Source organism: Protobothrops mucrosquamatus, unplaced genomic scaffold (genome assembly GCF_001527695.2).
Source record: "Protobothrops mucrosquamatus isolate PMUCROS unplaced genomic scaffold, P.Mucros_1.0 scaffold1355, whole genome shotgun sequence".
NCBI lineage: Eukaryota > Metazoa > Chordata > Lepidosauria > Squamata > Viperidae > Protobothrops > Protobothrops mucrosquamatus.
Window position 1 is genome coordinate 85,495 of NW_015387549.1, and position 26,615 is coordinate 112,109.

At 41.4% G+C, this 26,615-nt stretch overlaps 1 protein-coding gene across 1 annotated transcript in view; it reads left to right on the plus strand.

The window, feature by feature from the left end:
- The window catches only part of DCX (doublecortin), a 63,604-nt gene that overhangs the window by 27,405 nt on the left and 9,584 nt on the right, over positions 1 to 26,615 (plus strand). Inside the window, exon 3 of the mRNA XM_015821577.1 lies at positions 24,929 to 25,031. Within this exon, the coding sequence (XP_015677063.1) occupies positions 24,929 to 25,031 (103 nt within the window). The remainder of the gene's footprint in view (positions 1 to 24,928; positions 25,032 to 26,615) is intronic.

The following is a 26,615-nucleotide window of genomic DNA, read 5'->3' on the forward strand; positions in this document are numbered from 1 at the left end:
CCCACCCTTTCTCCCTCGCAACCCCCAGACATGGCTGGTCCTGACCTAAGGGGAGCCTCCCCCCTCCCATCCACCCTGGTTCCCCCTAAAAATTTATTAAAACACCCCTGTAAAAACGTTCTTAACTTAAATAATTTGGATAGTTTTTTGTCCGTGACCACTGCATGCCACCTCTCGGGGTTCCACACCCCATCCTCGATGTAGGCCCCCGAGATGTTCCTGGGCCAGGCCTGCGCGAGGGGTGAATCGCGCAGGGCCAGCAGGGCTGTCTTCGTATACATAGTCCGAACAAGGGAGTCCGTGGCATAGAGGGGGGGGGGTGATGTTTAGTCCCCTTAGATCTTTCGAAACAAGGCCAAACGGAGACACAAACAGGCCGCAAGATATGATCCACAGGTCCTCTAACCGGGTCCTCTAGGCCGGGGCGGGCCAAGTCCAAGTCCAGGCCCAAACCCAGGCCCTTGCCCGGCCAAGGCCACTGGAAAGGCCGCTGGAAAGGCCGCAGGGATCATCGAGGCTGCTGGGGAGGCTCTAAAACCACCGGAAGGTCTCCAAAAAAGGCCTCTTGGGGACATGGCAATAAAGAGGCTTTATTGTTGGCAACACAAGAAACGGCTGAATATCCCATATTAACAAGTCAATGGCTAAAGATATTTAAGAATGGAATGAACATTTCTTACAAAGTTAAGCTGAGATCCATATAACAAAAGATGTTTTCTGATCTTTATACGACAGCTCAGATTCAGTTTCTAAAAATTCTTATCTCATAATAAATCCAATAATAATAATAATAATAATAATAATAATAATAATAATAATAATAATAATAGTAGTAGTAGTAGTAGTAGTAGTAGTAGTAAAGTTGGAAGGGACCTTGAAGGTCATCTAGTCCAACCCCCTGCTCAGGCAGGGAACCCTATACCATTTCGGACAAATGGCTGTCCAGTCTCTTCTTAAAAACTTAAATTAAATTGGAAGTGATAGAAATTTAGTGATATGGTTTGGGATTATCTCACCACTGCTAAAGTTCATTTTCATATCTTTAAGTTGGTTACTGTTACAAAACAATAAATATAGGTTAAAGATGCGTTTGCATGTTTTATGCCTCAAAGTTGGAACTTATCACTACATGAGTAATTGTGGATGCAAGGGGCAGAATAAATTATTTTTCAGGATTGTAAAGTCCCACAGGAAAGCTCACACCATCCATGCATTGTTTAATATTCTTAAGCTTGGCTCTTTTATTCATCAAATGGAAAAACTTATCGGTATTATTTTATATAATCATGACATATGCAAAAATTAGGCTGAATCATTTTCTATATATACCATGTTTTATTGGTACTGTTTTCTAGGTTTTTTCCCCATCTCAATTCCCCCCCCCCTCTCTCCCTCCCTCCCTCCCCCCTTCAATTTGTGGGATTTCTTGGTAGACTCTGAGCTTGATTGTTTGCTTGTGAATGTTTCATTACCCAGCTAGATAGCATCATCAATGTGAATGAGTGTGAGGTTTGCTGCCTGTTTAAATATGATGGCCTGCCCTACCACTGGTGGGGGTATGGCCTCCCTCCTTGGTGGTCCTTGATTAGAGTATTGTTTTCCCTTTGATTGTTTGTCTGGTGTTAATCCCTGCTTATCTGGATGTTGGCTGCTGGAGGGGATGCGTTCTTGTCTTTTTGTTTCCTGTTAGGGTCTTTATTGTTCCTTTTGAATGGTGTGTAAATGGAGTTTATCCCTGATTTGTCTGAATGCCAACCTTCCAGTAATTCTCCAGCCTGTTTGGATGTGACTTGCTCTAAGATGCTAATAGTCTCCCTGTTTGAAACCATGGCTGAGTCTGTGAAATAAAATGATTGAACGTTTTTAAAAATGAAAAACAGCAGGCAGCAGAAGGATACAAAAGGGGTTGTGACACATCACACAGATAGATGGTTTCGTGAATTTCCATTCTTGCTCAGGTTGTACAGGATTTGGGAGGGTGCCAATTTTAGAAGTTCCAGCGGTGTTTTCCCTGTCTCAATAATTCATTGGGGGTATCATTCTTCTAATAAAAAGTCTGGAATCCATCAAGTTTTTATCCTGGAGTTCATGATCCCTATGGTAAATGATTCTGAGCATTGTTAAAGAAAAATAACATTAAGAATGTAGGAGAAACAAAAGATGAAAATTAAGCCAACAGATGACAAAATCCCTGGCTATTGGTCATTCTGGCTTGGGATAGAGAGATTTCCAATGCAACAGCAGCTAAACATCTGGCTTTGAGAACTTTCATTAAGGCAGCACACAGCTGCATTTGGAAAGTTTCTTAGTGAGACACTTTGTATTCCACATTTATTTTTTTAAGGATGAGCTTTTTTCCAAATGAGCTGCACATATGTTTTGAGGAACTTATCTTGGGCAAGATTTTTCCCCTTTTTATTATTTATGATTATAAACCATGGTACATTCTATTGTTTCAGTGCAATGAGTTTGATGCAATATGATTTGAGATGATTAGCATTCTATTATTTAGAAAGCTTAAAATATTGAAAATAGAGAAAAGTAAAAATTTAATCACTATTAATTTAGGATGTTAGTATTACAATATAAGCATGAAATTATTTGGCTTTTCATCCAGCTTTAAGCATACGATGCAACTGCAACCTATATCAAGGTATTAGTTATATGATAATCATTTCAATCTTAATAGGTAAATGTTAAAATTTCCATTGTATTATTGAGAGGGAGAAGGAGAGGGAGAGGGAGAGGGAGAGGGAGAGGGAGGGGGGACTAGGCAGATTTAGCAAAAGTAAAAATACCTAAAAAGGAGAAAAAAAGAAAGAGGGAGAAAGAGGGAGAAAACGAGAAAGACAAAGTGTGAGAGAGATATGCAAAAGGAAAGAAAGAAAGAAAGAAAGAAAGAAAGAAAGAAAGAAAGAAAGAAAGAAAGAAAGAAAGAAAGAAAGAAAGAAAGAAAGAAAGAAAGAAAGAAAGAATCATAAAGAACTATTGGTTTCTGACTCCTGGCTTTTTCTACATTTGCTAATCTGCAATATTTGTAGACTTTCAGGACCCCTTAAAAGATAGACAGCAAGTGGTTCTATATATGACACAACATGATGCATTGTATGTATGAGAACCATTCTTCCGATGTATTTTAATTAAACTTCTATTTCATGAGGATATTATTAATTTTGCCATTGCTGCAGATTCTCCAATACTGACGTTCCCAATCTGGCATGGTTAAGGCTGTCTCTTGTCTTGAGAAGCATTGGCCCTCCAGGTTGTTTCCATCCAAGGCAATACGGAGATCCTGGAATAGAAACCCTCCAGCTGATTTAATGGCCTGCTTCCCTTCCTCTGCCCCCTTCCCCTAAATGCTGGCTTTCGATGGAGGTTGTGCTTTCCCCCCCCCCCTCCCCCATTGTGCAATCTGGCAGCTGCAAAGGCAAGTTGCTAGGTGACAGTTCTTGGAGCACAAAGAAGCTGTCTGGGGAGGCTGGTCCTGCCATTTCCAAGCAGCTGTGCAGAATTTCCACTTGCCTTTTCCTCACTGTCACCATCACCAGGAGCCCAATCAGCATTAAGCATCTCCCAAAGATGAAAGAGCAGCAGTAGATCAGTTCTCCTTCCCCCCCCCACTTTCTTAAAATCTCTTTTCTGGGCTAAAAAGGGGGGGATTGCATGCAACTTGGAGGTGGAACAGTTAAAGGGCAACAGGCAGGACATCATGTTGGTCTCTTTTCCCCTTTGTTGGTGGTCTTAGACTCTGCAACAGGACCCACAACATGTAATCAAAAGCCCATCTCTTGCTATGTTTTCTGCTTGTTAAAAAAAAAAGGAAGGGGGGAGAGCATCTCTGGAGCAGTTGCAGCCACCATATTGATGTTGACCCTCTTGTAGATGTCCTTCATCACCAGAATACTCCCTTGGTTTGAATTGAGGTAGACAAGTGGGCAGAATAAATCAGAGTCCCTGGATTTCTGGTGTTATTACAGAATGTATGGTACTTATATTATTGTAACAGCTAGGGGTCTTTCAAGCATCTCCCTGAAAGTTTGAAATTTCTACAGACATAAGGCTGAGTTTCTCAGAAGAATCATTTCTGTTTTGCTCATTCGTGACCAAGGGACATCTTGCCAACAAGGATAGTCCTTTTCTTATCCTTTCAGATAAAATTGATTGCTTTTTGTTAGGGTTTGGGTGCTCATTGAACCATCCACCCGATTTGTTGACCTTGAAAAATCCAATTTTTTGCTTTCAAGAAGAAACTCTGATAGGGTAGCATTGATTTTCAGAACATTCACCTTTAACATTCACTTTGGGGCCTGTTCTCTCATTGAAGCCCATCTTAGGCTACTGTGATATACATGTATATGTATATACACACAATTATCTTAAAAAATCAAATCCCAGGTTAAATTGCACACACTAATTCTTGTCAGATGAATATTAACTGTGGCTATCTGCATTTAGCACTGGGTATGATTGATACTGAAGAGGGAGGGAGGGAGGAAGGAAGGAAGGAAGGATCAAATAGAAGGGAGGAAGAGAAAGAAAGAAGGATTAAATAGAAGGGACGGAGGGAAGGAAAGAAGAAGGAACGAGGTAAGGAAGGAAAAGGAAGTGTCAAATGGAAGTGAGGGAAGGAAGGAAGGAAGGAAGGAAGGAAGGAAGGAAGGAAGGAAGGAAGGAAGGAAGGAAAGAAGGGTCAAATAGAAGTGAGGGAGAGAAGGAAGGAAGGTGGCAAGGGAGGAAGGAAGGGAGGGAGGAGGCGAGGGAGGGAGGAAAGGAAAGGAAAAAGAAAGGAAGGAAGGAAGGAAGGAAGGAAGGAAGAAAGAAAGAAAGAAAGAAAGAAAGAAAGAAAGAAAGAAAGAAAGAAAGAAAGAAAGAAAGAAAGAAAGAAAGAAATTTGAGCTTGATCTTAGGAACTTCATGTGGGCCTCGTGCAGACCTTGATTTTTATTTTTTTATTTTTAAAAACTGGTTTAATCTCCAGCCTCCTGACCAGCAACTCTTATCTGAGATATTATTGTAATAAATCCACTCCAAGTTAAGAACACCAAAGTCAGCTTACTGGAGGACAAGTATCAGAAGGATTAAAGAAGTTTAAAAGTCAAGAGATAAGCCCAAAACAAAATAAGAGATTTTTGAGCTATAAACATTCTGGTAAGCTGAACATCAGGGATGACCGTCATAGATCAATAGTGTTCCAGCACTTCTGCTTTTTAAATACCCAGAGCGCAGATGAGGCCTGCTTTTTCTCAACAAGTTGCTCCCAAGAGCTTCTGTCTGGACAGGCATTGTTTGACGTTCTAGGTCAGGGGTGTCAAACTCAATTTCATTGAGGGCCGCATCAGCATTGCGGCTGCCCTCAGGAGGCTGGGTGGGTGTGGCCAGGGTGGGTGTGGCCTACTGGGTGGGCGTGGATGGAGTGGGTGTGGCCTACTGGGTGGGTGTGGCCAGCTCTACATCATTCGCATCAAGGGTGCCTGTGGGGGCCTGGGCAGGAGTGGGACAGATCTGAGGGTCTCTGGCAGAAGGGGGTGGGATGAGGGAAAGTGCCAAGGCATGGTCCACTGGAGGAGCCTCACTGTTCCTCTCAGGCCATGCGGGGGGGGGGCTGGATGGTGGTGCAGGCTGCCCGGAGCCCTGGGTCAAATGCCAGCCTGGCCCTTGAGTACCCGCGGCACCAAGCCCAGCCCCAGTTCCTCAAGGCTGCTGCTCAAGATTCTCCTGATTCCTCGCTGTTTCCAGACGGCCTTGTGGAGCTAAGACTGAATGCGTTTCAGCATAGATGGCCACCACAAAATTGTACATTGGCTCCCGGCCGGCCTGGGCCAGGGCTAAGGCAGCGGGGGCCGTTCCCTCACTGTTTCCAGGATGGCTTCACGGGCCACATGAAACCACTTCGCGGGCCGCATCCGGCCTCCGGGCCTTGTGTTTGACATAGCTGATAATATTCTTGGAGCCTGAATGGAGGAGGTCTCTGAATGATGGTTAGAATCCAGGGCTCCAGGAATGGTGTGACCAATTGCTGCCTCAGGTCTGGAAAGACTGCAGCTAGCTCTTGAGATGTCTCCTCTTGATCCTCCTGATCCTTTTCATCTGAGGAAGACGGGATCTTGACATTTGGCACAGAGAAAGGCATTTCCTGATTGGCAGGGAGAAAACCTGGCTTGTCTTATGAGTCACTTTAAAGTCAGATCCAATTCAGACTTACCAGCAGAAATGGGTAATGCTTGTAAATGTGACTCAACACAACAGCATACAACACATTTTTACAGTGAATCAGCTGATTTGTCCATTTAACCAGGCAATATCTACATTAAATGATAGGAAGTCACCAGAATTGTACAAAGCGTACTTTCTCAGCAGTGCCTATATCTTAGAAGCCCTGGATTGCCACATTTGGAATTCAGAAAAGTCAAGGGCCATCTCACAAAATGGAGGATTGTGACCAATCACCAAACACCCATAGGCTTGAAGGTGAACAGATAAAATTGTTCTATCCAGTTGTTAAAGATGCTCTCTGCCACACTGGCTTAAATTATTATTATTTTTTTTGGGGGGGGGGGGAAATGAGGACATTGTTAGACAAGATACCCACATTTTTAAATGGCAAACAAAGCTTTGGGAGGGGGGGTCTCTGGGATAAATATAATGCTTAAGATTTGCACTTTGCTTGCCCTGTCCCATTTCTTTTCGTTTGTTTTAATCCAGAGTCAACATAAATTCAAATCAGTTGGGCTCTGGAGGCCTGTGGACACCTAAAGAACCATCTCTAGGCATATGACAGATGTGACGCCATGTTGAGGGACCCAGCCAGCAGGCATCTGAGTATTCAGACTCCAGAGGCCCTTCCATCAATTACCTTGTAATACTTAAGGCTTCACAAAAATAGATGTTGGCCAAAACTGTGTATGTTCTGAAATCTAACTACTTCTATGACTTGAGTCTTTTGGGTTCCTTGTAATAATAGCAAGGAACTTGGTGAGGATTTTCTCCAAACTGGAACTTCATGTCAATTCATCATTTCTAGTCTTTGTAGCTGGACTGTTTCTTGGACAGAATTCTGAAGAAGGAGTTCATTATTTCTGCTGCCAAATCTTCTCCCCCAATAGCTTTTTGTTGACTCTTCTTTCTTGCTGCAAACCTCTTTGATGTCAGCCACCATCACCCCAAATCTCATTCTTGCTGGAGCCTCAGTTCTGCCTTCAACCCTTTGATTGGCCTGAAATGTGCCTCTATTGCCAAAGTTATTCTCTCTCTCTCTCTCTCTCTCTCTCTCTCTCTCTCTCTCTCTCTCTCTCTCTCTCTCTCTCTCTCTCTCTCTCTCTCTCTCTCCCCTTCTCCCTCTCCCTCTCCCTCTGGGAGGGATGTAAAGCACTATGAAGCAGTGTATAAGTCTATGTGCTATTGCTATTGTGTCCAAATCCACTGGTGCCCCCAAATTGATTTAAATCTTGTGGAGTTTGATGAAACATTGTTTAGATAATCTGTGCAGTAGAATTCAAGGATGGCTTTTTTATCCCATCTGATGCTATTTGATTGCTATACTTGTTCCATTAGGCTTATTTAGATTCAATCAAACACACCTCAGTATGAAACTTAAAACAGAGAAGCCAAGTTCAAAGTCATAGATTAAGTCTCTCTGTCAACACTTGCAGAAATAAACTTCAGATAGGATTGGAAAACATTTTAATAGGGATCAGATAGCCCAAACGTAGCTGCAATGTTTGTGACAAGCTTGAGAAGAACTTGATATTCGGATTATTTGGCAAGGACCCCACAGTTTAACCCTGAGCTACGAATGTTCTTTTCTGTTGGATAGTTGTGTGAGTAATAGCTTGACTCACTCTTTCAGGAAGTCCCAATAAGAGGGATTACAGTTCTCTCAATGTTTTTCTAAAAATAAAAAAAGTTGCTGTATCAATTTCCTCTCATCCATAAATACCAACTGTTGTTGAACATAGAAAGTGTCCAATCTATCTTCTTCTTCTTCTTCTTCACATAGTGTTATGACTATCATATCATAGCCCCCCCCCCATTAGAATACAGCTCCTAGTGGGTCAAGAACTCAACTTCATAATCTGGTTGATGAAATAACTATGCTACTAGAGCAGCATATTGTCCAACCTTGGCAATTCCCAGCCAGCAATTGAAGTCCAGTCTTAAATTTGCCAAGGATGGACACCCCTATATGAGATGTTTTCAGAGAGAAGGAAGGGTCTCCCATCTCCATTTGTCCCAAGGGTATTCCACCATCTCAAACTAGAGCTGTTCTTGGTCCTGAAAAGTTTTTATAAGTTTTATGAACACATTGCACGGACTGAATAAGCAAGGCGACCAAACCTCAACTAAAAATTTGAAAACTATGCTTAAAAGGCATCAGAAATAATAATCTTTATCCACCCATCCAGCCAGCCTTCTTTTAATTCTATAGATAATTTTCTCCCTTCCTTCCCGAAAAAAAATCAAGTAAGCAATATACGCTTTGCCTGGAGATATTTTGCAGACAAGAAATTGCTTCAGGTTAGATTTTCTCAACATAGGTAAATAGAAACATTGTATAGAAAATGCAACCATTAACAGACGTTGGCCATAGAGTGTGTGTTGTTATGGGAAATTGTGTTACAAGCGGAAAACAGCACTTGACAATAAATGAAATAGGTGTGAGGGTGTCTCCGTGTTTGTGTGTAAGTATAGATATGTGTGAACACACATCCTAGATCATTTGCACACTCATTTATCCATCTGTCCATTTATCCACATTTGGCAGCTATCTATCTGAAGCCCCAAATAGCAGCCAATGAACAAGGGAATAAATTACGAAGAGAAAGAAAGTCTTTCAGCTTGCAGAACAAATAAACAAATCCCTAAACAGAGATTTGGCAACACTGGGCATCTTCTTCCCCATTTACACATCTAGCTGCCTGGCCGTAGCCCAATTAGCTTTGATTTTCTTCTGCACTGCAGTAATTGCTTAAACAAAGAGTTTTCTGCTAACTTAGTAACAGAAGCTCAGGCAGTGGATTGAAAGAGATGTTCTGCTCACAGGACTTGCAAACAAATGGAGAATTATCAGAGGTCTTCTACAGGAAGAACATGGCTTCCATCTTCCAGACTTGCAGGTCCTGTCAAACAGCAAGATACTTTGAGGATCTTTTGTTGTTGTTGTTTAAAAAAAAGCATCTTTGCAAGTTTGGGTCAGAAGCCCCCTTGTTCTAGCCTTTTTTTTTTCAGGGTCCACAAAAGAATGCTATTCTTCCCACAGGCAGCAACAGGTTTTAATTCACCTTTTGTTAGTTGCAAAGTCGTGTCCGACCCATCGTGACCCCATGGACAACGTTCCTCCAGGCCTTCCTGTCCTCTACCATCTTCTGGAGTCCATTGAAGCTCACGCCTACTGCTTCAGTGACTCCATCCAGCCACCTCATTCTCTGTCATCCCCTTCTTCTATTGCCCTCAATCTTTCCCAGCATTAGGCTCTTCTCCAGTGAGTCCTTCCTTCTCATTAGGTGGCCAAATTACTTGAGTTTCAGTTTCAGGATCTGACCTTCTAAAGAGCAGTCAGGGTTGATCTCCTCTAGGACTGACCGGTTTGATCGCCTTGCAGTTCAGGGGACTCGCAGGCGTCTTCTCCAGCACCAGAGTTCAAAGGCCTCAATTCTTTGGCGCTCAGCCTTTCTTATGGTCCTACTTTCACAGCCATACATTGCAACTGGGAAAACCATGGCCTTGACTATATGTACTTTTGTTGGCAGGGTGATGTCTCTGTTTTTTAGTATGCTGTCTAGATTTGCCATAGCTTTTCTCCCCAGGAGCAAGCTTCTTTTAATTTCTTGGCTGCAGTCCCCATCTGTGGTGATCTTGGAGCCCAGGAAGATAAAATCTGTCACTACCTCCATTTCTTCCCCATCTATTTGCCAGGAATTCAGAGGGCTGGATGCCATGATCTTGGTTTTCTTAATGTTGAGTTTCACCTGTACTTCACCTGTATTTAAGCAAATAGGTCTGGATTTATCTGACCATGGGAAATGAATAAAAGTTGAAACAAAGAAAACATTGTTCTATTCTTTTTATTATAAGCATTATGGTCTTCTTTTTCTTAAGAACAAAATCCCACTGTCTTGGGTTTAAACAGACTTCGATGGTAAGAGTATTTCAGACATAGAAGAAAAAGGCAGACATATTAATAGATTTAGGCATTTTCTATATTTTTGTTAGCTTTGCAATGCAGTTTAGAGTGTGATTAGGAATTGTGAAAACTCATTTGCACTAGAAAAAAAAGGAGGGAGTTTTCAAATTTTGCAACACTGAGACTCCCCCAAATGAAAAATAAATACAGTGAATGATATCACTGGAGCTAGGTTAGGGCTAGAAGTAAATTCCTCACTGATTTCCGATAGATAATTCTAATCTTCAGTCAGTGACAAAGATAATCAAGGATAATTTTAATCTTTAATCAAGCCTGACAAGTTTGGACAGCTCTCTCCCTTTTGCTTCTGCAAGCCTGATGGCCTTTTTTTTTTTTTTTTTAATGGTGACACAATTCCAGCTCACTCATGACCCCCCCCCCCCAGAGTGTTTGAGCCACACTCTGACTTATACAATAATTGCTTCCAGCCTGCGACTTTCGCTGAAACTCTCTTCTCCTTGGAAAAGAAAAGATGTCAAATGCCCATCCTCATTCATCAAAGAGAATGAGAGTCAGTAGGGTGTTTTTTTCCCCAGAGACGTTTTTCTTCCAGCACTATCATTTCATTTTCTTAATACGCAACTCTGCTGATTTGCTGCGGCGTTTTGTAGCTGAAAATTGTATTTATAGGGCATGAGCAAAGTCATTCTTCGGCCTGATCTAACAGAGCAAGAGGACTTTAGCCATTTCCCCAAAGACTTTCCATGTGTCTACAACAGCCAGCAAAGTGACTTTGCTTCTGTCCTGATGCGTGAGAAAAGGAATGGGATGCATCCATTTATCCAGGGTGCTGAAAGGGGCTTGGATACCATACTCGCAGGTGCAAAGTGGTGTGGATTTTCTCTTACCCACAAATGGCTGCTCCAGGCTTTTCAAACAGTTCTTCTTTGTCAAAAGGGAATAAATAGATAAATGTGAACCAAAACTGCTGTTGCAATAGGAAAGAGGCAACATGTAAATTTGTCACATTTACATACATACTCATATACAAGAGTGGCCACAGAGTCAAAGCACAGACCAGACCTGTGTTCAGGTAATTAGTTTTACAAATTGAAGTAATAGTTCTGGTAGCTTCAGTAAGAGCCCTGGTGGCGCAGTGGTTAGAATGCAGTACTGCAGGCTAATTCTGCTGACTGCCGGCTGCCAGCAGTTCGACAGTTCAAGTCTCATCAGCTCAAGGTTGACTCAACCTTCCATCCTTCCGAGGTCAGTAAAATGAGGACCCCAGATTGTTGGGGGAAACAGGCTGACTCTGTAAACCGCTTAGAGAGAGCTGTAAAGCACTGTGAAGCAGTAAATAAGTCTAAGTGCTATTGCTATTCTCACACAAGATGAAAATGTTTCCAGAATGGGACATTTCCAATTGGCCATCGTGATATGTTGAATTTCAATCCTCCAGCCTAAACTAGTTAAATTGCATTATCTCTGGTCTAACAATCCCAATGGCTCCTGAATAGACTACAACAGCTGAGGAAACTTTGGCACTTCACCTCTTCTTCCTGTGACCTTTTTGTTCACATAGATTGGTGGATACTCTGGAACATCCTACTGTAATTAGGTTCTAGGTCTGTCATTATCCTGGCAACTGTGTATTTTCTCACCTATGCTTCTGAGATCTGCATCTTAGGCTCCATCTTTCTCTGAGTGATCCTCTAACCCATCATGAGTAATATGAGAGGCTTCCAGGATCTTTTTATGCTCTTCATATCTGAAAACTTTTAATTAAAGATGCATACAACTACTGCTAAGGTATAGTCCCACTGGGGCTATCTACAACTGATTTATGTGTTCCTCACACTAGTAGGACAAACTTAATCTGTTGTGTACATTTTACGATTGCAGAAGTCTATTCCAAACGTGGAAATGTCTAAATTTCAAAGGATAATTGAATGTGAGTTCATATAATGTGTTCACCAAAATTCTGCTCCGTTTTGGAAGAAATGTTGAACACAAATTCCTTCATCAAAAGAAATGAGGGGGAAAATGCAGGGCAATTTTGTGCTAGTAAATAATCTCTGTTAAAAAGGAATGGAATAGATCAGAATCTATAAGCCAAGGGCAGTTTAAGTGATAATTAAAAGACTTTTTACTTTTATGTAATATTCATTAAGATTATATTACCTCCTTTTCGGATTTTTTTGGCATTGGTGGTCACAGGAATAGAACAATAAGATATATTGAATTAAGATCTTTGGGGGATGAACTGAATGCATTATCTGGGCATATTTTCAGTCATTATATTCCCACATCTGTCGGAAGAACTTCAGGAATGCTAAAATGTGGGTTAAATCCAATTTAATAAAAAGGTTACATGTTCTGCTTTACAGTCAATTCTACAAGCAAGAGAATTCAGTAACAATGTGGGTGCAGATCCTGGAGCAAGGAGCGTTAAAATATTAATAGCATTATTAGTACTTAAGTATTAAAAACCTGTGATCATAATGTTTGAATATCAACTTGGTCTAGTGGCTAAGAGGCCAGGCTAGAACCTGGGAGATGATGAGTTCTAGTCTAGCCTTAGGCACAAAAGGCAGGTGGGTGACTTTGGGTCAATCATCAGGACACTGTGAAAAAAAATCATCAGGACACTTATTAAAAAAAGTATTAAAGGTGAGATAGATGTTAGAGCCACGGTGGCACAATGGTTAGAATGCAATAGTGCAAGCCAACAGCCAGGACTTTGATCCTCACCAGCCGAGGACTCTGGACAACTGAGTTGCACATCTAAGCAAAGTCACCTCTTCAACCAATGCCTGTCAGTTCTCTGGTTATGGGCATGCCTTATCTATAATTTAATGGTTAGAAGGAAAACCAACCAATGCAACTGAATGTTGTATAACTTTGTAACATGATGTACAGTTTTGTTAACAACTATAGAACAACTATTCTGAGATCAGACAGGACTCCTTCTCCTCCTCCTCCTCTCCTTCCCCTTGCCCACCACCCCTTCTTCTTGTCTTCCTTCTCCTCCTCTTTCTCCTTCTCCCTCTCTCTGCAAACCCCATATCCTACGAGCACTGATGATGTTACCTAGTTGGGTAACAAAATGTCTGCAGTGGTGGGATTCAAATACCTGAACAACCGGTTCTCTGCATGGAGGCCACTTCCGGTGAGCCGTTCTAGGCCTGGGAGGCCTCCCCAGCTCAGAATGGACTTTCGGAAGTGGCATCCATGCACTTCCGGAAGTCCGTTTTGGGCCTTGCGAAAAAGGGCTAGGGCATCAGCCGGTTCGCCAAAGTCAACAAAAAATTAGCTACCGGTTCAACCAAACTGGTGCAAACCGGCTGAATCCCAACACTGAAGGTCTGCAAGAAAGAGAGCACCAACGAAACCACAGTTCTCCTTCTTCTTCTGTTTCCCTTTCTTCTTCTCTTCCTCTCTCTTCTCCTTCCCCTTCTGCGTGATTTGCTTTGAGCCATTTCTGCCTTCTCGATGACCAATCTTTATAACTGAGCTTTCTCATTTGGCTGAACGATTTGAGAAATCAGCTATTTAGTTGTATAGGCTTTTTTCTCTCTCTCTTGGGAAAAGCGGAGTCCCCAGCCAGCCATCTATTCAGAAGAACGGGCGTCCTTCTTCCAAGGGCTTCGGAGGGCCTTCCATTTGTAATTCAGATGAGAAACCCACCTTTGCAGAGCCTTTATCGATCTCTGTTTTCAAAAATGTAATTTTGACCAAAGAAGTTTTCAAAAGAATGAAAAGAATACAATGTTTCGAATGAAAGAGAAAAGGAATAAGAAAATGAAAAAGAAAGAAAGGAAAAGAATTAGAGGAGAGAGAAAACATAATAAAGGAATGGATTGTGATTTTCACAACAGCAGTTGCAAGTGCAAATATAGTTTACCCTCTGTAAGGGTTACGTCATAACTTCCCTCTTTCCACAATCTGCCTTTTCTAATCAACAAATCTATAAATCGCCAGTTCATTTTTTTTCTTTTTACTGCAAAAAGTCCATAAAAGGTTTCAGTCACTAATAAATGTAATAGTTAATCTTTCTCTAAAGTTAATTTTAACATCTCTTCCACTTTGCCAACCATTCCTCCACTGTGGGTATTTCAAAGTCTTTCCATTTTGGCATGTATGATAGTGTTGCAGGAGTAATCATATATAAAAATTATCCCCACAGCTCTTCCCTAATTTTCTGTCCATTAATCCCAACAAAATAGTTCTTGTTTCAGTTACATACTAGTCTTTACATTTCTTTGCATCATTGTATGTATTTAAACCTAACATTTTTCTGGCTTTCTTACGAGTTCACCAAGCATGATCAAAATGACTTTTCACACTGTCCATATTTCCAACATAAATTTGAAACACCTTTATACATTCTAGATAATTTTTCTGGAGTCATATACCAACCGTACATCATTCTGTAAATTATATCATAGTGAGATAGAGCCTTTATTGATCAGATTTGTACTCCACTGCAATAATAATAATAATAAAAACTCTTGGCGGTTGCATCATTGTATGTATTTAAACCTAACATTTTCTGGCTTTCTTACAAGTTCACCAAGCATGATCAAAATGACTTTTCACACCGTCTATATTTCCAACATAAATTTGAAACACCTTTATACATTCTAGATAATTTTTCTGGAGTCATAGACCAACCATACATCATTTTGTAAATTATATCATAGTGAGATAGAGCCTTTATTGATCAGATTTGTACTCCACTGCAATAATAATAATAAAAAAACTCTTGGCGGTTACATACATCAAGAGAAAAGCAATAAAACAGCCACAGTGAAAGAATATAAAAACAATTAATCAAAGGCGACACAACCATTGATCGGTCAGCCCAAAGGGGTCAGTTCATGCTCCCAAAGGGCTCTCTGATATAATTCGGTTTTTAATAGCTTGTGGAAAGTTAATGGAGTGATGGTGAAGAGCAGATGCACCCACAAAAAAGTCATGCCTACCAACCTCAACCTCCTGTGGGGTTCATAAACAGGTTCTTCTGGAATGTCCAAACCAGCCAGGTTGAAATTGAGTGGAGAAGGTGATCCTACATATTTTCTGGTGCCAAGCCATGGCTGGCTTTCCAAACCAGCATCCTGAATTGCTGAGAGATGCCAGTTGAAGGCCAATGAAGAGTCTGGAGCTCCAATGTCATCCGTTCATGTTGGCAGGTGCTCAATAACAACGGAGCTACAGAATTCTGAACCAGTTGAAGCTTCTACATGGTCTTTCCGAGAATTCCATGGAGAATGTGGGACAATGAGGGCAAGGGTTATATTGACTTTGTGGTTTCGCATAGTCTCTCTCTTCCAACGAATACTCAGGACATGTTGAATCTAGGGTCAGCTCAAGTCTTATCCTTTCCTTAATCCAAATACCTCTGTAATTGTGGTTCCAAGCGAAGCTGTTTTCTTAAAATTAAGTATCAAAATCAAATATTGACCAGTATCTGTTAACCATTGGGAGGTTAAATCATCTTAATTTTGTCTGTTTTGACAATTCGATTATTATAATTCCAAATACACCAATAATTAGGGGGGAAACCTCTGCTTACTGATAAAGGAGAAGACAGTATTTGTAGCTCTGGACTGAAATGAGGAGTCCTTAATGCTCTTTGAGCTTAGTTGTTTTCTTGCAGACATTCCACTAGCAGTGATGATGTTACCTAGTCNAATAATAATAATAATAATAATAATAATAATAATAATAATAATAATAATAATAATAATAATAATAATAATAATAATAAAGTTGGAAGGGACCTTGGAGGTCATCGAGTCCAACCCCCTGCTCAGGCAGGAAACCCTACACCATTTCAGACAAATGGCTGTCCAGTCTCTTCTTAAAAACCTCCAGTGTTGGAGCATTCACTGCTTCTGGAGGCAGGTTATTCCACTGGTTAATTGTTCTAACTGTCAGGAAGTTTCTCCTTACTTCTAGGTTGCTTCTCTCCTTGATTAGTTTCCATCCGTTGCTTCTTGTCCTGCCTTCAGGCGCTTTGGAGAATAGCTTGACTCCCTCTTCTTTGGGGCAGCCCCTGAGATATTGGAACACTGCTATCATGTCCCCCCTCGTCCTTCTCTTCATTAAACTAGACATACCCAATTCCAGCAACCGTTCCTTATATGTTTTATCCTCCAGACCCCTAATCATCTTTGTGGCTCTTCTCTGTACATAATGTTATTTTTTAATTTTTTTAGTTCTGATATTTTACAGCTTTTCCCAGTTCTTTTTGTGCTGTTCTAATATCATTTGGTGCCATCTCATCTATAGGTAGAACTTGTTTTGCTATGAAAAAAAAAATAACGTATCTCTACCTAATAACCTATGTTCCTGTTATGGATTCTGGTGCAATTTAATCATTACAGAAGTCTAATAAAGGAGAATATTAGTAGCTCAGGGTTGACATGAGGGGTCCTTGGTGCTGTCTGAGCTTGCTTGTTTTCGTGCAGACATTTCATTACCCAAACTAGGTAACATCATCAGTACTAATAGTATTACACAAATACTGATGATGTTACCTAGTTTAGGTAATGAAATGTTTGCAAGAAAACTAGCAAGTTCAGAGAGCACCAAGGATCCCTCTTATAGAAGTCTGTTTCGAGCTTCTTAAGCATATTTAAAGTGATTAGCCTAACATTTTTTATCTATTTGTAAAAATATGATTTAGCCAGTAAAAATACATTGAAGCATCTTTCAGAAGCAAATAGCAAGGGAGTGTCCCTCACATACGCCTCTAGTAATGGCCATAAAAATGAATGAAGGCAGTAAAAGCTGAGTCTTTAATTAGACTGTTCTACTCGTTGGATCTTATCTAATATTTAAAGGCTTTCTGACATCCATTTCCAGCTTAAACTAAAACAAGAGATGAGGGTAGCAAGGATATTTATAGTCTAGAGACAAGCTGATGCTTATAATTCAAGGGGGAAAAAATTAAGCATTCCAGATTCTGCTTGCTACATTGAGCTTCAGCGATCATGCATTCTCATGATCACCACTGTGGGAATATCTATTTCTTGATATGCCTTTTAAGATAGGAATAAGATGAAAAAAGGCATTGAAAAAGAGTAGAGGATGGAGCTTTTTAAGGGAAGGGCATTGTGTCTTTTGGTGCATTTAATGTAAGAAACACAGTGCCCTAGGCAGGCATGGTTCAGGTGTGTAGGATGAAAAGTTAGAAGAAAGGAAGTTGTATTTTTTTCTTCTCACAGTGTTAAACAGGGTCCTGCCCTCAGAATAGGATTTTCAGGCAAAAGGCCAGGGGTCTGCTTGGCAGAAAGGAGAGATACCAAATGTTGCCAAGTCAGCTTAATGCATTTTGAATTCAATGATATAACACACACATCATTAAGGCATTGCGTAAACTTGTTCAGTTGCATCGCTAGTAGAATTCAGATTCATCCAGTAACGTTAGTTGGTGAGAGATCCCAGGACTGTGAAGTCCTTGGCACTCTCTGAGCTTGGTTGATTTCTTGCAGACACTTCATTACCCCACTAGGTGATATCATCAGTGCTACAAGGGAGTGAGGTTTGCCATCTGCTTATATGTAGTGGCTTGCCCTGCCTGTGTTGGTGGGGGTATTCTTGGTGGTTCCTTGATCTAGGGCAGGGGTAGGCAACCTTGGCTCTTTTATAACTCGTGGACTTCCACTCCCATAATTCCTGAGTCATAAAAGAGCCAAGGTTGCCTACCCCTGATCTAGGATATCTGGAATAAGAAATCCTTCACTCAGCATGTAAGTCCTTTAAAATGTTCACTGTCAAACAGTTTAGGGAACTCTATTGATATGTAAATTGTTCAAAAAAACAACAACAGAGCCATAACTGAGGGATATTTGAGGAACCTTGGGTACATCTACCTGTCCCATCACATCCAGTAGGAGAGATATGTTATGGGTCTCATCTAAGGGGTCCCCAACCCCCAGTCCATGGACCAGCACTGAGCCACAGCATGCCAGCAACCAGGCCGCACAAACAAGTGAAGCCCCATCCACAAGATGCAGGCAGCACACAAAACCACACCCTCTCTCCATGGAACCAGTCCCTGGTGCCCAAAAGGTTGGGGGCCATTGTACTAAGGAATACCATCTGACAGGAAGATGGCAGCCATATTCTGGAACATACGTTTTCCAGAATTTAGACTGGCTCCAAACATCTGGCCTTTAAGAAGGACCTGACAATATGGCTGTGCCATCATGCTTGGGGTTTGGGTAGTATGATGAGAAATTAACCTTAATTTCTTAAAATTAATCAGTGGTTTTCAACCTGAGGTGCTGCGATGTCTTGAAGAAATATTATGATTTAGATCTTAAATTAAGTCTTGGCCATGGTCTGTGGCCACAAAAGGCACTTAAAGGGGGTCCGTGGTGAAGACGTAGGTAGTTCCTTTCTTAAAATTCAGCAGGTCTAGAAATTAAGTATCTTCCTACCATGTGATTTTTGCAGCTTTTTTGCAAAGACTGCAAAGAGGAAAGTCAGATTAGCTTGGAGCAAGGTGGAAAATCTAGCTAGTTCAAACAGAGGTCTAGAATTTACACTAAGAAGTGCTCATTCATTATTGATCGGAAGAGGAATCCTCGACTATTTTAAGCACTGATGTTTTGACACCTTCAGGCCACTATTGCAGCACTGTTGACTCTAGTAGACCAATGAATCTTTTCCCTAACAGAGGTTAATAATCCAACGCCTGGTATCCCTGGCTGCAAATACATTATTCATATGAATAAAAAAGCATCTCAGCTTGAGACTAATTGGCTTCCTCAAGTATTGGAGGTACCAACATTTCCCCAAACATATTCACTTCCAGCTTAATGTTAATATTGGGTGCAATTTGCCTAATGGCCAAGTGTGTGCTATTTTAATTCAAGCTGATGCACAGTTGGAAGGCTATAGGCTTCCCAGAGCAACATTAACCTATTCTCAGATAGGCTGGAAATGACAGACCATCCCAGAAGTTTTTTTGCACACCTTTTAGAGTGTCCAAAAATGTTTTCTGAGCAGACTTCAGAAACACACTTCTAAGTCGGTTGCTATTTGCAACAAAGATGATCAGGGGACTGGAGGCTAAAACATATAAGGAATAGTTGCTGGAATTGGGTATGTCTAGTCTAATGAAGAGAAGGATGAGGGGGGACATGATAGCATCGTTCCAATATCTCAGGGGCTGCCCCAAAGAAGAGGGAGTCAAGCTATTCTCCAAAGCCCCTGAAGGCAGGACAAGAAGCAATGGATGGAAACTAATCAAGGAGAGAAGCAACCTAGAATTAAGGAGAAATTTCCTGACAGATAGAACAATTAATCAGTGGAACAATCTGCTTCCAGAAGCTGTGAATGCTCCAACACTGGAAGTTTTTAAGAAGAGACTGGACAGCCATTTGTCCGAAATGGTATAAGGTCTCCTGCCTGAGCAGGGTGTTGGACTAGAGGACCTCCAAGGTCCCTTCCAACATCATCATCATCATCATCATCATCATCATCATCATCATCATCATCATCATCATCATCATTATTACTATTACTATTATTATTATTATCATCACCATCATCATCATCATCATCATCTTAATCAACTGCAGTGTTGACACCCCTTCATATTTAAAAGATTTGTTTGTCTTCATGGTATAGCAAGGAAGTTCTAGATCAAGCAGCTCATTGGGTCATTATATTTAGGGTTGGATTTATGAGGATTAAATAAAAAACAATCTTCATAAACCTCATTAAAAGCAACAAAAATGATTAGGGAGCTGGAGGCTAAGACGTACAAAGAACGGTTACGGGAATTGTGTATGACTAGTCTATTAAAAAGAAGGACTATGGGTGACATGAGAGCAGTCTTTCAACATTTGAGGGGTTGCCACAAAGAAGAGGAGGTCACCCCATTTTCCAAAGCACCAGAAAGCAAGACAAGAAACAATGGATGGAAACTACAGTAACCAAGAAGAGAAGCAATCTAGAACTAAGGAGAAATTTCCTAACAGCGAAAGCAATCAACCAATGGAATAACTTGCCTTCAGAAGTTGTGGGTGCTCCATCACTGGAGGTTTTCAAGAAGATCCTAGACAACCATTTGTCTGGTACGGTTGAGCAAGAGCTTAGACTAGAAGACCTCCAATGTCCCTTCCACTTCTGTTATTCTGTTAATAAAAAGAGCGTGTAACAAGGACTGCAACTGGGCTTCGTTTTCCCCCAAACATAATTTTTATGATCCTACAGTGAAGTTGTTCGAGCTACTTGCTGCCATCTTCTCTTCCACAGTCGCCATCTGTTCATTTCTTTCTTCTAGAGGAACACTTGTGTAATTTGGCAGTGCTCATTACCCAATGCTCAGTAACGTGTTTTATGAAAATATTGAAATGACATCTTAATACCAACGCCTCAAGGCACGGGTGCCATTCTTCCACCGAGAAATATCACTCGCCTCTAAGCGTAGCTACTGGAGCATCCAGCAAACAATCCCAGAAAGTCAGCCTCAACTCACATTCCAGGCCAAAAAAATCCTGATGAGGTTCCTCAAAACACTGAAAATCTGCTTATTTCCCAGAATCCCCTTTTTCTGGACACCCCTCTCTTTGTTCTTTTATTTTATTGTTCTAGTTTTTTAACAGAACGTTAAACTGCCAAACTCATTTGGGATTCAGTTGTATTTATATGGTGGAATTGGAAAGCCCGATATGCCTCTTGAGAGAACCCATCACCCTGTGCCTTAAAGTGGCTGTGAAGTGCAAAAACGACACTGGCACACACCGCACAAAGCTGTGATATGATTTGCTCAGGTTTGGCTTAATCCAATTTATCAAATCAACGTGTAAGTCCCAAATTTTGTTTCTGACTTAACGTAAGCAAGTGAATCCTGATAACTGTGGGTTTTTTCAACAAACATAGCTTAGTGCCAGGAGTGACTCAGGTCTATCTTGTTGCCTATTTTCTTTCATTTAAAATTATTATATAATTCCCACAGCACTGTCTTGTGCCTAAGGATATCTAACCATGTAGCACAACTGTGTTACTATTATCCTTCTCATCTCTCCTATTACCTATTCCTATGGTTATCTTGTGACTGTCACCTGTTCTGTTGGTTGTATCTTATGAATTAGGGTTGTAATTTAGGATTTATCATTTTGTTGCTTGTGTATATGTTGAGAATTTATGCACCAGAGACAAATTCTTTGTGTACCCCATCACACTTGGCCAATAAAGAATATTCTGTTCGGCTCTGTTCTGTTCTATTTTCTATTCTATTCTATTCTATTCTATTCTATTCTATTCTATTCTATTCTGTTCTGTTCTGTTCTGTTCTGTTCTGTCCTGTCCTGTCCTGTCCTGTCCTGTCCTGTCCTGTTCTGTTTATTCTGCTTGTTCTGTACTGTTCTATTTTCCATTCCATTTTCTATTTTGCATTCTGTTCTGTTCTGTTCTATTCTATTCTATTCTATTCCATATTCAAGGGGTCTCCAACCCCCGGTCCGTGGACCAGTGCCAGACCACAGCATGCCAGCAATTGGTCTACACAAACAAGCAAAGCCCCATGGGATGCAGGCAGCACACAAAACCACACACTCTCTATTCTATTCTATTCTATTCTATTCTATTCTATTCTATTCTATTCTATTCTTTACTCATGCAGGCTTACTTTACTCATAATGTGATTTCAGGGCATAGCTTCTCTGCAACTCCAGTGCCTATAATTTACAAACTCAGGCTCATAGCTTAGCACAATATATGAATGCCACCAATTGTGCTTTATACAATTAAATCTGGACAAACAAACCATTGACTGTGTTCAGTGAGGAAATGCAGCCAATAAATTTTGCAACTTTTCTCTTTGCTTGTGTCAGTTATCTCACTTTCTGGAAATCAACTGTTCTTCTGTTTCCTGGCCATGATTGTTGCTAGGCGCACAAAGAAGCATTTAGAAGCATTAATGAAGTACCGCATCTCTGTTTAGAAGTATTTTTGCTAGCTTTTTCCCTGAGAATTCTATTTCCGGACAAATTGCTCTGTATAATTAGAACAACTGATTAGGATGAACACAAAGTGGACCCCCGTCTTTGAAAGAGTGTCAGCTATTTTAGAAGTAAAGTATTTATTAGGCTCAATATAGAACTGGCATGGATCGTGGGAGGATATTAAATTTCAACTTGAGCTTGGCTCCTAATGACTACATAGCCATAGCCATGTTTCCTTGGTAAAAATTCAGAAATGGTTTCCTGTAGCCTCCTTCTAATATGCTCTTTCAGCCTCACAGCCTTCCAAACTTTGAGATTGTTTGGTGCGCTCGTTCTGGGAAAGGCAGCTGCGAGTTTCTTTCCTTAATTGGCTACAGGTCCTTAGAGAAGTGAAGTCTGTAGAAGCAGAATAAAATGGGAGGGGAAGAGGGAGGGAGAGCGAGAGAGAGACTAGAAGCAGGATGGATGGACAGATGGAGAGATGGAGAGATAAACAGATGCAGATAAAAACTGGATGATCAACTGAAAGGTCTAGATAGAAGCAAGGCTGTAGAAGCAGGATGGATGGATGGATGAATAGACAGGTGTAGATAGAAACTGGATGATCAACTAATAGATCTAGATCAGTGGTGGCGAACCTATGGCACGCGTGCCAGAGGCGGCACTCAGAGCCCTCTCTGTGGACACGCACACCATGCCCTGGAGATGGCAACTGTCCCTCTTCAACCAGCCACCTGCTAACTCGCCGAGGTCCCACCTGGCTGGATGCATCCCAATATGGCTGCTTTCCCTCCCCCCTCCCATCCCCACCGGCCTCACATGCTCTCCTTTTTCCAGGCGCTACCCACTGCATCGCCTCCTCAGCTGTCGGCCGGCCGTCCAGCTCAGAGGCAGCTTCTCTGAACTGCTGGGGGTGGGCTGCAGAGCCCCAGAGTGCATCGGTTGACGGGCCGACAGGCTGTGGCTGCTGCTGCACACTGTCGGCCCCCATGCGCTCGCTGGCCTCTGTGTGCGGGGGACGATGGTGTCAGCCAGCAGCTGCCCCGGCCCCTGCCTCGCCTTGCCCTGCGACAATGGCACCCCTGCCCTGCCTCGCCTTGCCTCACTCCTCAGGATGAGCCTCCTGCCCACTGCCCACCTGCCAGAGATCCCCTGGATTCCCCCAACCCTGCCTGGCCCCCACAGGCATCCCTCCCCATGAGCAACATTGAGGTGACCACACCCACCTTGGCCAAACCCACCCAGTATGCCATGACTACAGCCACGCCCATCAAGTGGGCCACGCCTACCCGGCACCCGGCGATAAATAAGTGGGGTTTGGGTTGCAGTTTGGGCACTCGGTCTCTAAAAGTTTCACCATCATTGATCTAGATAGAAGCAGGGCTGTAGAAGCTGGATGGATGGATGGATGAATGGATGGATGGATGGATGGATGTTGAAATAGGATGATCGATTGATGGATCTAGATAGGATTGTAAAAGCAGCATGGATGGACAGACAGATAGATGCAGATAGAAGCCCAATTTTAAGGTCTTATTCCCTCTGTGTTTCTAGTTCCAAGCCACCTTAATATTTTAAGTCCCTAAAGAGAAGGTGACAGGAATGACTGTGAAATGGTTATTTCCAGGAAGGTAGTTTTCTTGTCACTGTGTAATTGTAACTGATAGTTTACAATATGTTAAAATTAAATTGTCACAGCTGTACTTGTCAAGAAGCTTACAGGAACACTTTTTGTTTTCTTACTTATTATACTCCTCGTCTTTGTTGTTCCCTTGCATGAAACAAGGAAGTGAAATTGTTTTGTTATGTGGTATTTTAACTCTGCCTGGGAGAAACTCTGGGTCTTAAGTTAGACCTTCTAGAACCATAGGTTGGCTTAAACTTCAGGTAGCTCAGAGATTGGAGACTACATTGTTTCTGAATTCTTCCCACCATAGTTCAAAAAAACTTATTAGTTTGAAACAAGAAGGACTTACTTCTTACTTACTTCTCCACTGAGCCTCAAGCACCACCCATCTATACCTTCTGAGGCAACTTGGTCCATTGGTTTCTGATGTAGGCCTGGGAAGTCAAGGTCACCAGATTCAAGTTGACTCTGAGGATTGGACTATCAACTATCTCATCCTCTCCTCGAGTGGAGAGCAGGATGAGATGGACCAAGGGGGAGATCCCTGTACCAGAAGATTCAGTGAAGTGACTTTATCTTCTGAAAAAAACTTTGGTCCATCAGTCTTGGTTTCTGGTGTAAGCCCCTCAGTCATGAGGAGTTAAGAAGGTCATCAGTCTCAAGTTGACTCTGAGGATGGACTATCAACTATCTCATCTTCTCTTCTAGTGGAGAGCAGGATGAGACCAAGGGAGAGATCCCCCATACCAGAAGATTCAGTGAAGTGGCATTATTCTATCAGACATACACTTTCCATTTTAAAGCCTTCTTCTGATATAAAATGTCAGGTACTACTCTTGCAACCTGTCCAGAGAGCTTTGGTAATTGTGTAATCATGTAAACAATCAGGAACTGCTAAAATAAAGCCACGGGAAGGAATCACCCAGTTGATCATTTGGAATGAAACAGAACCTGTAAAACAGAAAGCTTAACATACCATTGCATTATTTCAAAGTAACAGATTCCTGTCACCCCGTTAAATGATAGATGATTCTTTTTTTTTTTATTTCGAGCCTACACTACATTTTGTGTCATGGTTTGCGTAAAGGGAAGTAGAGATACTGGGGGGGGGGGGGCAGAAGGAGAGAAACAGTTTGATGTTTCTGAGAAATCTGAGCCATAAAATGAATGCTGCCAACTCACACTAAATGAATGACTTTATTTTTCCGATAGGTAACTTGCCTTCATGATTTCTTTGGCGATGACGATGTATTTATCGCTTGCGGCCCGGAAAAATTCCGCTATGCCCAAGATGACTTTTCTCTGGATGAAAATGGTAAAAGCTCTTGCATAGTTGTTATTTTTTAAAGGGGAAGGGTGGCTTCCTGCTACGTTGGGGGTTACCTTGCATTTGTATTAGACATTTTACATTAAATAATATTGCCCAGAATCACAATAGAATCCAGGTTGCGTTTTATATATCTCATTAGAACCCAACCTACCCAAACTGGAACCCAATTCAAAATCACATGAAGTATTAGTACTGCTTTATAAAACCTTAGTAAGGCCACACCTGGAATGCTGCATCCAGTTTTGGTCACCACACTACAAAAAAGATGTTGAGACTTTGGAAAAAGTGCAGATGATCAAAGGCCCGGAGACAAAAACCTATGTAGAATGGTTGCAGGAATTGGGTATGGCCAGTCTAGAGAAAAGAAGGACTAAGGGTGACATGATAGCAATATTCCAGTATTTGAGGAACTGCTAGAAAGAAGAGAGGGTCAACTTATTTTCCAAATCACCTGAAGGCAAGACAAGAAGCAATGGATGGAAACTAATCAAGGGAGAAGCAACCTGGAATTAAGGAGAAACTTCCTGACAGTGAGGACAATTAACCAGTGGAATGGCTTTTCTCCAGAAGTTGTGGGTGCTCCATCCTTGGGGGTTTTCAAGAAGAGACTGGATGGCCATTTGTCCAGAATGGTACAGGGTCTCCTGCCTGAGCATGTGGTTGGACTAGAAGACCTCCAAGGTCCCTTCCAACTGTTATTCTGTTCTATAATTATCTGAATAAATTAACATAAATTACAATAAACCAGTGTGGGTGCTCCATCACTGGAGATTTTTAAGAAGAGATTGGACAGCCACCAGTCTGGAATGGTCTAGGGTCTCCTGCTTGAGCAGGGGATTGGGCTAGAAGACCTCCAAGGTCCCTTCCAGCTCTATTCTGATTAATTGAAATTCTTGATTCATTGTCCACTACAAGTCAAGGACACTTCTAGCATTCAAGAAGGAAAATATCCACAAAAGTGCACTTATTTATATTTTAAAATTTAACATTCCTGAGGGTAACCATGGGTGATTCCCCACTGATCCTTCTCCCCCTCCCCATTAAAAGTGCATGAAGAAGAAACATTTTGTGTTTCACAAGAAGGCTGTAAATCTCATCAAAGTCTTTTTCGCTTCTTGCCACATTGTACCCTCCCCCAAATCCCCTCTATAAATCTGCTTCGTTATTTTTCCTTTAGAGAAAACCTGGCAGTTGTGTAAGACTCCATTCAGTTGTCCCTACTGCCTTCTCTGCTGAGAAACACTGATTGATTTGGAATCTATTAAAGATGTTTAATAGTTTGTAAAAACTAAGCAAGATCGCTGTACAAATTGCTTCTCCAACTATGACAGACACCCTTGCTTTTATGGGAATTGTCACCATTTGTAAGAAATTATCACTATCTGGATCTCCTTTGCTTGATTTTCCTCTCTTTTTATTAGCTTCCAAATGTTTTGGATCTTATTCCAAAAGGATGCTTTAGAAAGTTTGGGAGAGTGAATGTCACATCTTTCTGTATCAGTTCCTATGCTTCATAGGAACTGAGGTTCCTCCACAGCTTCAATTTATTTACTCATTTCTTCATTTCTT